This window comes from Hydractinia symbiolongicarpus, chromosome 6 (genome assembly GCF_029227915.1).
Source record: "Hydractinia symbiolongicarpus strain clone_291-10 chromosome 6, HSymV2.1, whole genome shotgun sequence".
Classification (NCBI taxonomy): Eukaryota; Metazoa; Cnidaria; class Hydrozoa; order Anthoathecata; family Hydractiniidae; genus Hydractinia; species Hydractinia symbiolongicarpus.
In genome coordinates this window covers 18,774,092-18,787,489 of record NC_079880.1, presented here as the reverse complement: position 1 = coordinate 18,787,489, position 13,398 = coordinate 18,774,092, and the positions used below count along the sequence as shown (strand labels likewise).

At 35.2% G+C, this 13,398-nt stretch overlaps 3 protein-coding genes across 3 annotated transcripts in view; 1 reads left to right on the top strand and 2 right to left on the bottom strand.

Annotated features, from left to right (window-relative positions):
* The window catches only part of LOC130647338 (dual specificity tyrosine-phosphorylation-regulated kinase 4-like), a 76,491-nt gene that overhangs the window by 20,745 nt on the left and 42,348 nt on the right, over positions 1-13,398 (bottom strand). The window lies entirely within an intron of this gene.
* Positions 3,424-8,053, bottom strand: LOC130647340 (E3 ubiquitin-protein ligase RNF19A-like). The gene is made up of 4 exons (XM_057453153.1): positions 6,811-8,053; positions 6,517-6,679; positions 5,625-6,012; positions 3,424-5,468 (listed from the first exon to the last, which is right to left on the bottom strand). The coding sequence occupies exons 1-4, from the start codon at positions 7,626-7,628 to the stop codon at positions 5,032-5,034; spliced, it is 1,806 nt and encodes a 601-aa protein (XP_057309136.1). The 5' UTR covers positions 7,629-8,053; the 3' UTR covers positions 3,424-5,031.
* The window catches only part of LOC130647336 (replication factor C subunit 1-like), a 36,468-nt gene continuing 35,291 nt past the window's right edge, over positions 12,222-13,398 (top strand). The window contains exons 1-2 of the mRNA XM_057453148.1: positions 12,222-12,309; positions 13,295-13,375. Of these exons, the coding sequence (XP_057309131.1) occupies positions 12,307-12,309; positions 13,295-13,375 (84 nt within the window). The 5' untranslated portion in view covers positions 12,222-12,306. The remainder of the gene's footprint in view (positions 12,310-13,294; positions 13,376-13,398) is intronic.

Here is a 13,398-nt window from a genome sequence, read left to right as displayed (position 1 = left end):
ACTGCCAATGAAGGAATTTATATGGGGTAAGCCAAGTGAAGTGACTGAAAATACGAATTCCGGTTTTGCGTTCACTTACGTTTCAAATGTATTTGTTGAAAGTCAGCTGAAAAAGTTGCAGCGCAAGAGAGCTACAGGTTATAACCAAGTACCATCAGGATTTTTGAAAGACGGAGCCACAGCCATATCAAGTCCCTTATCGTTCATCATCAACTTGTCGCTAAAAACAGCCAACATACCAACTGAATGGAAGTTGGCGAAAGTCATCCCACTCCACAAGGGCGGGAAAATGGACGAAATGTCAGACTATCGACCGATGTCCATCCTACCGGTCATATCTAAAATAATGATGAGAGCTGTTTATGTTCAACTTGTGAACTATCTTAAAGAAAATGAAATTTTAACACCCAGCAAATACGGATACAGGAAAAAACGATCTACCGAATTAGCCACACTCTATCTGACAGAGGAAATCAGGAAGGAGATGGACAAAGGGAATTTAATGGTGCGCTTTACGTTGACCTGTCGAAGGCTTTCGATACTTTAAGCCACTCCATTTTTCTGTCAAAACTAAGAAGTTATGGAGTCAAAGATTTGTCACTAAACTGGTTCGCAGACTACTTGTTTAACCGCGCCCAGATTTGTGAAGTAAATGGTCAATAGTCGAAGCCCAACCCCATTGTTTGTGGTGTACCACAGGGGTCCATTCTTTGATCCTGTCTCTTTTTAATCTACTTCAATGATTTCGAAAATTGTTTGAAACATTCTAGAGTACTAAACTTTGCGGACGATACCGTGTTTTACATTGGACAAAAAACAAGCTAGCAACTTGAGATCGCCTCCAACGCTGGATTGAAAAACGTAGACAAGTACTTCATTGAAAACGGACTTGTATTAAATCTGAAGGCTGGAAAACCAAATTGATGATATTCGACACTCGCAAAAATTTAAATAAAAAGGGATCAACCTTGAACTTGGAAATCAACGGAAAGCTAATTAACACAACCACCGAATATCGGTATCTTTGGACTGTTCTGGACCAGACTTTGTCAATGAACCATCACTTTATAAGTCTTTACAAGAAAATGTCTGCCAAGCTTTGTTTACTACTCTCATTGAAATCTAACTTTACGAACAATGCAATCACTAAAATCTACGTCGGAATGCTGCTGCCAACGCTTCTTTACTGCTGTACTACAAACCTGAATCTTACCAACGGTCAGCAAATTAAGCTTCAATCGCTTGATAGAAGAATTGCGAAGGTGACAGAGAAACGGCAAGTACCGATTATGAATGAAATAAAGAAACATGCTGTCATACTCGTCAGAAAATGCTTGGAAAAAGCAGTGTGTAGCAATTTTGAAGATTTCTTCGAGATAAGATCGCACAGTAAAAACACCCGAAACAAGAATTACTTACTGAAAATACCTAGAGTGAGACTTGAAGTTAATAGATCTGGTTTTAAATTTATGGGATCAAAGATTTATAATGACTTACCAATTGAAATTCGAAAATTGGATACTTTACCAAGTTTCGTAAGAAACACTAAAAGCTTTTTTAATCTGTAATAAATTATTTTATGCCTTCTTGTAAAGCTAGTATTTTTAACTCGTGTTTTTAACTGTTATATAATAATAATATTTTATAATTTTATTTTTCACAGGACATATATTAAGAGCAGTTTTTTAAGCCTCAACTACATCTTTTAACCAAATTTTTTGCCAGGATAACTTCGTGTTTACAAGAATTTAACAGGATTGAGAAGGTATCTGTTTTCATTAAGAAAAAGACATAAAATCTAAGCTTGTTGTGGTAGCTGATAAACAAATGAGACTTAATTGTAATAACTTTTTCAAAATTTTATTGATAAATGAATAAATTTTTGTTATCAAATCTCAGTTTTAAGATTTCAGTGGGTATAAAGTATAAAGCTGTATCCAAATAAAGGTTAGCTAGTCTAAAATATGTTTACATTTAAACGGATCTCGCCCCAGTACTAATTCAAAAAAAAAAATGTTTAGACATGCGCAGTCTGAGTTTCCGAAATATTGCCCGCTGGAAACAGCCGTGTTTATAATAGAAGAAGTTGGAACCGACACACAAATCAAGAGAGTATAATCCCGTTCCTGGGTAGGCACTCCGTGTAATAACGGCGTGCAGGAGCCGACAGATCCTAAGGATCCTGAAGACGTTGTTAACTTTTCATCATCAATCACTGCTGCGTAGGTACAGAAAATACATTCAACAATATCAGAAGACATGCTATGACCATCACGGAATTCATATGCTATGACTCATAACATTGAAATATTGTACCCATTAAAATTATATGACTAACTGCTAAGGTACTAGTACGGCTATAACTGTGCTACGCTAAAAAGAAGAACTACCTAAGGCGATCCGATCGGTATGGCAATTTTCTCGATTGTAATGTTGGGAAGAGCATATAGTAATTTTTGAGGATACAACAACAGCGGCAGGGAAAAGCGAATAAGAAAGTATGGTAAAAGGCTTAGGACAATTAGGAGAAGTAACTGACAGTAAAGATTAAAAAATTGAGCACTGTATCAAGCTGGTATATCAATGACTTTAAGAGTTGTAAATGCTGTCTAGAATCGCGTAAACCTTAAGATGCTACATCTGTTACGTTAGTGCAAGCAACACCGCTTTTTTCACTTTGTTTTTCTTCGTGAAAAGTTTCTATGCCCTATAAGAGCCAGAAAAATTACACATCAATGAAAGCGTTAAACCTGTCGCTTAACAACCACGACGTATCCTTTTTCACGTCCGTTAAAAAGTCGACAAAGAACTAGACAAACTCACAAAAGCCGATATTATCGAGCAAGCTTTCAAGCCCTTTTGATCCAAAACCATACTGTGTCAGACGAGTTCAAGGTACAAAATTGACGGCAAGCCGACTAGGACATACTATCACATGCAACGTTCAACACTTTAAGTTCTTGTCCAAGCTTAAACCAACCAACTTTGGTCAAGAGGGGGAGGAAGAGGACGATATTGGCACTCCAGGAGAATACGAAACTACTACCAGATCTACGGAGTTATACGTACGAAAATATCCTCAAAGAATTAGAAGAAGACTAGACTATTTTCATGAAAATTTACCTACCTGAACAACAGTAACGGATTTATTGTAAATCTATGTATAAAAAGACAATCTGCAAACTTGTTATGTTTAGTAAAGTGATATCGTAAAGTCATATTGAACTGAAGAGGGGGGGGGGGGGGGGGGAATGTTGTGTTTGAGGTTATCGAGACATTAAGTTCAGTTAAAAAACATAGAGTAGCGTTTACACGTGTTTTTACTGCTTCTAAATACAACAGATACTCCAATGGTGTAAAGAAATGGAGGCTTTATGTGAATATGCTACAACATCAGCCTCAAGAGAAAAGAAGACACTCCCATAATTCGTAAAAATAATTTATTATTAACCCTTCTGTAAGATTTAACGACTACAAAAGCTTCATATACAACTCCTCTACAATAATATTTACAAAAAGAAAATAAGCCTACGCACAAAGCTGCGTTCTTTATTTCGTAACGTCAACCTCAATACCTGGCTTTTCACCTGTTATATACAAGAAAGACGATAAAAAAAGTCAAATAAATTATTCTCGTTCTTGTCGGAATGAAGGAAAAATATCCTGGGAACGAGCTTCACCTCTCATGAGAGATTTTTGTTCGAAAGAATTGTAGCGAATTAGATAGTAGTCACATCCATTTTAACTCAGGATCAAGTATAATTTTCGCGCTGCACCACATTTTACTTATACCGATAGAAAGACTTAATTTCGCGCGTTTGTTAGACTTTTACGCAAGATAATTCAGCGACAACCCTACATTTAAACTCCATGTTAAAATACTTCGTTATCAGTCCCCAATTAGTTAAAAAGCAATATTTAAGAAAAAAGCAAAAAAGCCAGGGCATATATTCGACCCGAGTTATGCTAACAAAGAGCAGGGGAAACATAAAGGCAAGTCTCGCGTGGAATAGTAAGGTAATAGTTATGCTGTAAGAATGAAGTAAAATAAATCCCTTATCATTACGGAGAAACAAAAGTCGCACTTATACAGTTCGACGGTTGTTTTGAAGCTCATTAGGTACTTTTCAATGTTTCAGTTCTACAAAAACTAGGTATGGTGGCTAAACGAGTGACAAGAGCTCAATTACTCGAACCTCTATTGACACTGACCTTTTTTTCTGCTTATTCCTTCACGTAAAGATAAGGAGTACAAACGATCTAAATCATAGGATAATTTCACGTATACTCAATACATTGAGAGAACTGACGGCTAATAGAGAAAAGACTATCAGATTGCTTTAAAGCAATAAGAACAATTATTGGCCGACCAAACCTTCACAAAAACACCGTCTCTGTTCCCAAGACCAAAACTGATACTCCTGAAAGTCAGTATGTTATTAGGGCTGTGTTTTTAAAGGCTTTGTGTTCGAGGCGTTCAGATAATCAAGATAATGTGGATCAGAAAACAATACAATAAGAAAGCATGTCTAAAAATCATCAAGAGAAAGAAATGTAAGTTTAAGAATATAAAAAAAATAAAGCAAATAAATAAAGCAAATAAAACAAAAAAAACAAACAAAAAGTTTACAAACAAAATACGCGAAGAGTTTCTTCTCAAGGCTGTTTTTATTAAAGTATTTAAACGTTGCCACACAATATGATAGTCTTTCATTGCATTGAAGATAAATACGTTTTCTTAATGTTTAATAATTCGTAGAAGATGCGTCCGTCTGCAAACGTGAGGTGCGACCAAGAACGCCTTAATAAGAAGTGACCTTAAGTAACGAAACAAAAAACAGAAGGGGTAGTTCCTGCCAAAACATCTAACAAAAATTATCAGATCAATCAAGTAGCATAACTTAAGAAAGACAGTCTGCAAATACGTTCAACGCACCACTGTCAAACTTTTAAATACATAATACAGGACGAAGTGGTATCATCAAAAAGGAAAGAAAACAGACAAAACATAAATAAATGCAGACGCACGCTTCATGGCCGTACTTGTGTATTTGAAACTACACTAGCAGCGTCAATCGCTGCCGAGCTTTCCTCGGCGATAACTGAAGTGTCTGCTGAATTCCCGTGCGAGTGTTGTGATAAACGACTTGACGACGACGTATTGTCGTTAACTCTGCTCGACGAACACGAGCCTATTGAATGTGTATCATCAGCAAGTTTACGGACACTGCAATTACTGTTCGTCTCTTCGCAACTAACTTCCGGTAGGCGACTTATATTGCTGTTACTTGCTGATTTCGTATTTACATTGTCTAAACTACTAGTTATGCTAATGGTCGTGCTTCTTGGTGCAGGTATTAAGGACGCGTGGGAGTCAACGTCATGGTCCCGACTTCGAAACGACGTGATAAAAGAACGTCCATCCAAACTTGTGCTGTCGTTGCTTCCGGAAATGCTTGGTTGGTGATCTTTAAAAGAGAGGAAACAGTTAACAGGTGGCACGTGACCACCAGACTTATATTTCTGAGATCAAAAAGAGAATTTAAAACAATAAAAACAAAAGTGGAGCAGAACAATACCATAACACAAGACTAGTAGTATTTAAAAAACACCCAGCAACATACCTTTGGTTATGGTAGCTTTAACTGTTAGAACGCTACCGCCTTGAGTTAAAACACTGGCTGTATCCAACATGCTGCTGTTACCACTGTTACGCCGCACTGGGCTGCTTTTAACGCTGGCAACGCCAGGAAGTGTGTACGTATCTTCACGTTCGTTAAATTCAAAATTCACGCCATGACCATTTCTAGATTTGGTTACGCCAGTGCAACCGCCACTTCGACAAAGCGACACTGGAACTACGCCATAAACATATCCTAAAGCTATTGGAACGCCCACTCCTACGGTAAGGGCGGCTAAGAACGGTGATACGATGACTGACAACGCCACGCCGCCTGTTATTGCAAGGTTTCTCTTGTGCACATTTTCGGAATAATCAAATCGCTCACGAATCTAAAAACAAACATACAGTAAAGAGAAAAATCTTTTCTTGCAAATGTACTCACAGAGTTGATTGTCTGGTTTAAAATGGGTGCATGTAGACTAGAAACCTTGCTTATACAAAGGCCAGCTTACACACAACTATCATATTGTTAGACGAACACATGCCTCGTGTGTAAAAGCATAAGGATCGAAGTCGAAAGAATTTAATTTTTTTATAAATAGTACAATTTTTAATTTAGAGTATATTATACTTACTAAACAAAAAAAAGTATATATATTCGCTACACTATGGTGTAAATTTAAAATAAATTCACTTCATGTACTGTTTGTTGGTTTATACAAAAAAGTGAATACCAGGTTTTAAATGAACAGTGTTGTTCACATAAAGATATAATAACATATATCTCTATGGTAAATATGATCGCCATAATTCTAATAATTAATGAAAAGCTACCAGTTTTCAATTTCACCTAAAAATGTTCCCTGATCATTTAAAAATAGTTTTAGACCTACCCTTCTGCCAACGTATATTGGAATACCAATCATCATCGCGGGTAGAACAACGCCCGCAGCCAAACCTATTCCCACAGGAGCCCCAATCAGGGTTCCCATTTGCCACATTATTTTCTTTTTGCGACTCCATGGTTTCTTTCCCCAAAATGTACAGCCAGATGGGCTAAATATAAAAAAAGCAATTTTTACAACACAAAAGAGCACAAAATCAAATTCAGTTATTTCATTGTTGATTAAGAAAAAATCTGCAAGTGCTGTTTTACTTGTACAAAAAGGAAACATCTAAAGAAGTACCTTAAGTAATGCAAATCTGATATTTCTTTCATACACAACCAACAAAATTCTCCTCCGCATACTGCACAAGTCATGTGATTACACGAACCATCATCCATTTTAATTATAAGGGCCATGCACTTCGGACATGGTTTTATGTCCTCATGCATATTTGAAGATTTTCGATCTGCAGATGACAAGGACCTTATTTCAAACTGATTTTGCATGCGAGCTAAATCACAAGTTGTGTTTGGGTGCCACAACTGCCGACAATGGTAACAAAATTCATAACTACATCCTGGTCTCATGCACTTTAACTGTGGACAACTAGCACAGCCAGAAGCAATAACTGCATATCCACAGTCTGGCGCTGGGCACCATCTAATATCAGGTATTCCAACTAAAGCTCGACGTAAAGTGAACTCTTCATATTTTGCAAACAAATTGTCATCATTAAAAATCATCTTCACATCTGAAGGATGAAACACTTCTGAGCATTCAGGACAAGACACCATAACTCTGCACTCTTTGACAGCTATTACAAGATATTGTTTTAAACAATCTATACAATTCCTATGTTCGCAACTCAACAAAACTGGAAACAACGAAGTATTTTTCCAGGAAAAACAAACGTTGCACATCATTGTATCCTGCTTTGGCTCGCTGGATGACTTGACCTGCTCCTTTTCACATGATTTCGTACTGACTGTGTCAATACTTTCTTTACTTCGATGTCGTTTTGATGAACGAAATATATTTCTAATTGCAAAGTTGCTGTTTTTCCGACTTAATGATCCCGAACTGGGGCTTGTATGTTCAGATACTGTTACTGCCGACATACTCCAAGTCAGATTGTAACATATATATAACGTGTATAGATAAGTCTACAAAATAAAACTACAATAAATCATATTAAAATATGTGAATTAAAAGACTGATAATATACTCTTGTTGATGACATGAATAATATTTCTATTTGTCATCAATTTTAACACATAGCTGAGACATTACATAATCCAATTACCTTGTGGTAAAAGTGTATAATTTGGCACACTTTCAACATTTAAAATAATGTCTGTCATAACACAATAACAACATCAACAACCACAACAAAATTTTATCTTGCTACAGTTATTAACAAAATTCTTTAATCCCTTCTCTGTGATAAGCATCATGCTTTTGTTTTCTTTAAGAAAAAAACAAAACAGCACTTTTTACCCAAAGCAGTGTTTGTTTCAAAACTTTAATTCCATTGTTGCATTATGATCAGTAAGTGTTTAAGTAAAAATGACTAGTTGTTCTAAGAATCTGTGTCGTAGCACAGACTTTATTCATCAATTCAAATGAAAAAAATCAAATTATATGTATTACATGCCATCAATTAAATCTAATTAAAAAAAATAGCTTTTCACAGCTAGAATATTTTAAATTTCAAGGATTTTGATGAGAATTTAAAATGCAAATTTCAAAAACCAACAAAAAACGCTTGCCATGTATTTATCTTTTTATGATTTTCAGACTCTACTAGGAGCTAATGTTAAAAAACAAAAGAATTTCTCTGTTTATTATATACCGATTATCCAGATGTTATATAAATTTACAGGCTTTTTTTGAGAATAGCATGGCTTTTTTTTCTCAAGATTTTGCAGACTTGTGTCTAATAGACAAAATGGAAATCAAGTTAGTATCAAAGTGGTTTAACATAATAAAAATATGGTTCAGGGAGGGGGGGGGGGCACATTTTAGATGTCAATAATGCTATCATGCATGAAGCAAGTGTGTTTTGATTTGTCTGCTGCTGCATTTTGTCATTACTCTTTCTTGTGAGCAAATTGGCTAAGCATATCAGGGGAGTCCTACAAGTAAATATTGGGAAGAATTGCAGATTTAAGGAGAAAATTTCTAATTTTTAAGGAAAATTAGTTAAAAACAAAGATAAAGAAAGCAGATTTTAAAATATATTTTATGTATATATCAGATGTTTTGGTTACCCTAAGCAGAGAAAATTTGACAATAATTTATTTGGCAATTGGCTGTATAGGTCACTGGCATGGATTAAATTCAATAACTCAAATGTTTTACTAAATACAGCAGGGATTTAATTATATATATTAATAGGCTCATTCTGCATCATCAGTCCATAGCAGGCAAAGTATAGTTCATGTGTTTTATGTATTAGTAAACTTTTCTGACGTTAAGGCACAAAATCAATGCTTTGGACCGACATATTGACATTTATCATCATTAGCATTTTTAAGATTAGAGAAGCTGTTGCATTGCATTTTTATGTTTGACACCTGATATCTTGAAAATGACTGTGGGTAATTAGGGGCCACTTCAACTAACTCTTTAAATGCCAACAAAATATCTCTCAATGTCATCAAGACAGAATTTATCATCTTTAAGCCTAAAAACAAACCAATCAATTGGACCTTCAACCTTAAAGTTAATGGCAAAAATATCTCCCAAACTACCTGTGTCAAATATCTTGGTCTTCTTCTCGACGACACCTTATCCTGGAAACCTCAAACTAATGATACTGCAAAGAAATTAAGGTCTGCTAATTGTGCTATTGCTAAGCTTAGACACTATATGCCACTGAGAGTAACCATCCAGGTCTATTACTCCCTTTTTTATTCAAATCTTATTTATTGTTGTCAAGCCTGGGGTCAACCTGTCCTATCTTTTATCAACTTGGTCTTAAAATTTTTTTGGATATTGTACAAATCTCCAACATTCTCTTTGTTAAATATGTTCTCACTGATTCCACTCCTATAGCTCTAACAGAAACCTAGGATATCAAGATCCATCAACACCATTACAATACCAGGTACAAAACTGCTGGAATGCTTGACCACTTTCTCTCAAACATTTTGGTACCAACTCAATTAGATCTCAATGCACTACTTCCTGGAATAATTTACAAAAAATTACCTCTTTATCCTTTATCACATTGTCAAATTCTGTTATAAAATATAAACTCAACAGATTTTTTCTGGACACATGAAATGACCCTTCAGTCGTGTGTGTGAGTGTTTGTACGTGCTGTGTATGTATGTGTCTGTCAACATGGATTTATATCTTAAAGTGCGTGTGTGTGTGTCAATTTTCTTCGTCCTATTATTATTATTATTTTTGCCCTTTGGTTTGTATGGGGATAATGGAATAGTATTTTCCCTTCCTATACACTTTACCCTTGTTACTCATTTGGTGTCCTTCACCATTACTATTAGCTTTGGTATGGTATTGGTCCTTAGCCATTGAATATAACTATATGTAACTATTTACATAATGGATTATACCTACTGTAATTTCAACTTTTCTATGGCAAATAAATAAATTGAATTGAATATATAATATGAAATTATCACATGTTTCAGAACAGGTGGGTTAATGCCGCTATGGAATAACTTTAAACTCTGATATCTGTGTAACAGTTCATCACATGCACATGATCCTAAAACTTTTTCTGCATACACTGCTCAGGTCATTAGGAGGTGGTGGAATGGTTGTGGATGGTCTGCTACTCAAATAATAACAAACTGTCTAGGGAAGAAAAGTGTCGCGCGGCTTAGTGTGTGATATGTGTGGTGTGGGGGTTTAACGTTCAGTTTTAACCACCATGATAAAATATAAAATGGTATCCTAATTCAGAAATCCCATATCGAACAACCCTCTTTGACTTGTTTCATAGCAGACAAAACTTTAAATGACTTCATTCACAGAAGAATACTTTTTATTGAATAACTTATAAAAATAATAAATAATGAAAAGATTGCAAGCTCTAAAAAGGTAAGGGGTGGGGGCAAAAGAGAAAAGGGGGTGGATATAAAACATTAGCTAGCTATATAGCTACCTAGCACTATAGCTAGCACCAACTTACCCAAAAAACTTAGCAATCTAGGTAGCTCTAGCTACAGACAAAGTTGAAGTAGTGGTAAGACTAATTGGTCAAGGCCTATTTAAAAGGTTTCTTAAGAAGTATCTTGTCTTAAAAATCGACTCCATTTGCTATAATTGCATTAAAAAAAGCTTTATACAAAATACCAAGCCCTTTCTTTTTTGTCTTGTTTACAACGATCTCTCTTCCTGTGTTTTCTATTTTTTTCGCATCATTGCAACAACGACCACAACATTTTTCTGCGGCCCTAATAGTTATCAAGCAGCTTTCTAGTTTTGTTGGCTCCCTATCTTTAAAACACTGTTCTGTTTTATATTATGGTGGGTATATAAAGATGGCGTCGTTATGGCGGGAGATGAATTTTGAAAATGAAAGTAATTTTAAGTGTCAATTTTTCTTTCCTGTCCTCCCCCCACGCCACTAAAACATAATGCGCTACGTAGTAAAATAATGTATCTATTGATGCATAATGGCAACGTAACAAAGTTTAACAAAGATTTTTCTCTATTAAACAAATCTTGCTATATATCGTATGGTAGCCTACTAAAAGCTTGGCTAGTTACACGACCGCGCGCTATGCTTTATGGTGCCGTAGATTAGTGGTTCTAGCTCAGGATTCGATTCGCCATGTGAGGAAATTTGGGGAGATGGTGGCACACCTGGGCACACCTAGGCTGTTGAATGTTGCTGGTGGAGTGGAGCACGGGCCCTAATTGGCTCTCTACATAGCTCAAAATGAGCATTAAGTACTCTATGACTCCCCATCCAGGCAAAAGCCCCCCCCCCCCCCCCCCCCTGGAAATAATTGACAGGGTATATCCCTCAATATTTAAGAGGCTAGCTTGTGTAAAATATGCACATCTATATATCTATCTCGCTCATATTGAATAAATTGCAACCAAGGGGAATTGAACCCTGGTCTCCTGCACTAAGTCTAGGGTTTTAACCACTAAACTAAGCTTTGGCACCATTTTTTATAAATAAATGATCATGCAATGACCACTGTATTTAAAATTTCCTATCTGATATAATTTTTGTTAATAAATCCAAATATGGCACTCATTCCCCCTCCCCCCCCCCCCCTCCCCCTTCATTTTTTTGGTTTTTCTTTTAAAATTTGTTGATAATGTTAGCTAACCTAGATTCATAATTGAGCTATTTAAGTGGTGATAGTCAGCTAGCTAGCTGTTGGAGCACAAATAATGTTCTTTGTTGACTTTTTGTCCCTGGGAAAACCAAGATAGCCAAACAATAAATTTTTGTTAAAAATTTAGATTTATGGATAACTATGATTTCCTCAAGTACACATCACAAATATTTAATCTCCTGAAAATACAAAAAATGATAAATACTGTATTTGATCATAATTTTTCTTTGGTAAACTTTTTTTTGAATAAGCATTTATATATAAAACAAAATTAGAAAAGTGTGTGCACATGAACTGAACAGAATGGTCATTACAGATTCTCTCTATAGCAAAAAATATTATCCTAAAAACGGCTTTATATAGACCTTAATGTATTTCTATATTTTATTTTTAGAAAAAAAAATAATGCATAGATACAATACAGCACAATAGAAAAACTATAAACTCATGTTTTTGAGTAAATTAAATCATGGTATGTTTATTTTGATATATTTCTATGTATATATAAAAAATTTTTCAATCTATATTATAATACCCGTATACGTCTGTCTGTCACGCAAAATGGTAGCTTAGCTGCGCAATAGCGAGAAGGACGCAATGCGGTATAAAAAGGACGGGTGAACCCGTGGATTTTTCACGGGTTAACGACTAGTGAAAACAATTGTGATAATTAATTACATGTATATACTTAATATACTTATTGTATGAAGTGATTTATAGCAGGTGTTAAGTCAAATTTTCTTATTTTGAGTAGAAAGGCAAAAACTTTCTCTGATAAGGCTTCTTGAGAAGCACTCTTCAACTTTGGTTTAATAATTACCGCATTTAATTGTTACATTTTTTAGCTGAAAATAAAACCAAAACTTTCAGTTTTGTGAAAGTTGTGCCAAAATTTATTGATAAAGGAAACCCAAGGTATAAAGTGATGACTTATATTATACATAGGCCTTTTTAATAAATACTGCAATTTCAAAGGCCTGTGGGCCCACAGTACTTGATACTGGACTTCTTTTATTTTTTACATATGATCAAGTTTAAAGTTGAGTGTGATTTTTAATATTTTATTTGGTTCAAAAATTGTATATTATAATGTATGTATTAAAACGACTTCTGCTCCGATATTTTTAAAAACACAGAAAACCCTAAATTTTCATAAAAATGATATTAATTTGGGGGAGGGGTATAGGTGAAACTAAATGATGCAGTAATTATTACATAGGAGATTCATTTTTTTTTGGTTGAAGGGGTGGAAATGCTACCACTACTACCAGGAAGACTTTGTCTTTGTGTGGCATGGAGTGGAGGTCACTATAGATGCTAAATTTGATCAGTTTTTAAATGCAGAATTTGATTATACATTTTACAGTTTAACTGCTGCTCATTTGAGTTGTGCAACTCACTTTTCATGAGATGTGAGGTAGAAGAGTGTGAACTCCAATTGTATTTTTGTTTTATAGAATGACATTCGGAGCTTCTTTGGTGCTCCAAACACCAAGAAGAATAGACCATCTAAAGAGTCAGTGAAGGAAATCTTAAAGGTACTGTTCGATTAAAAATCAAC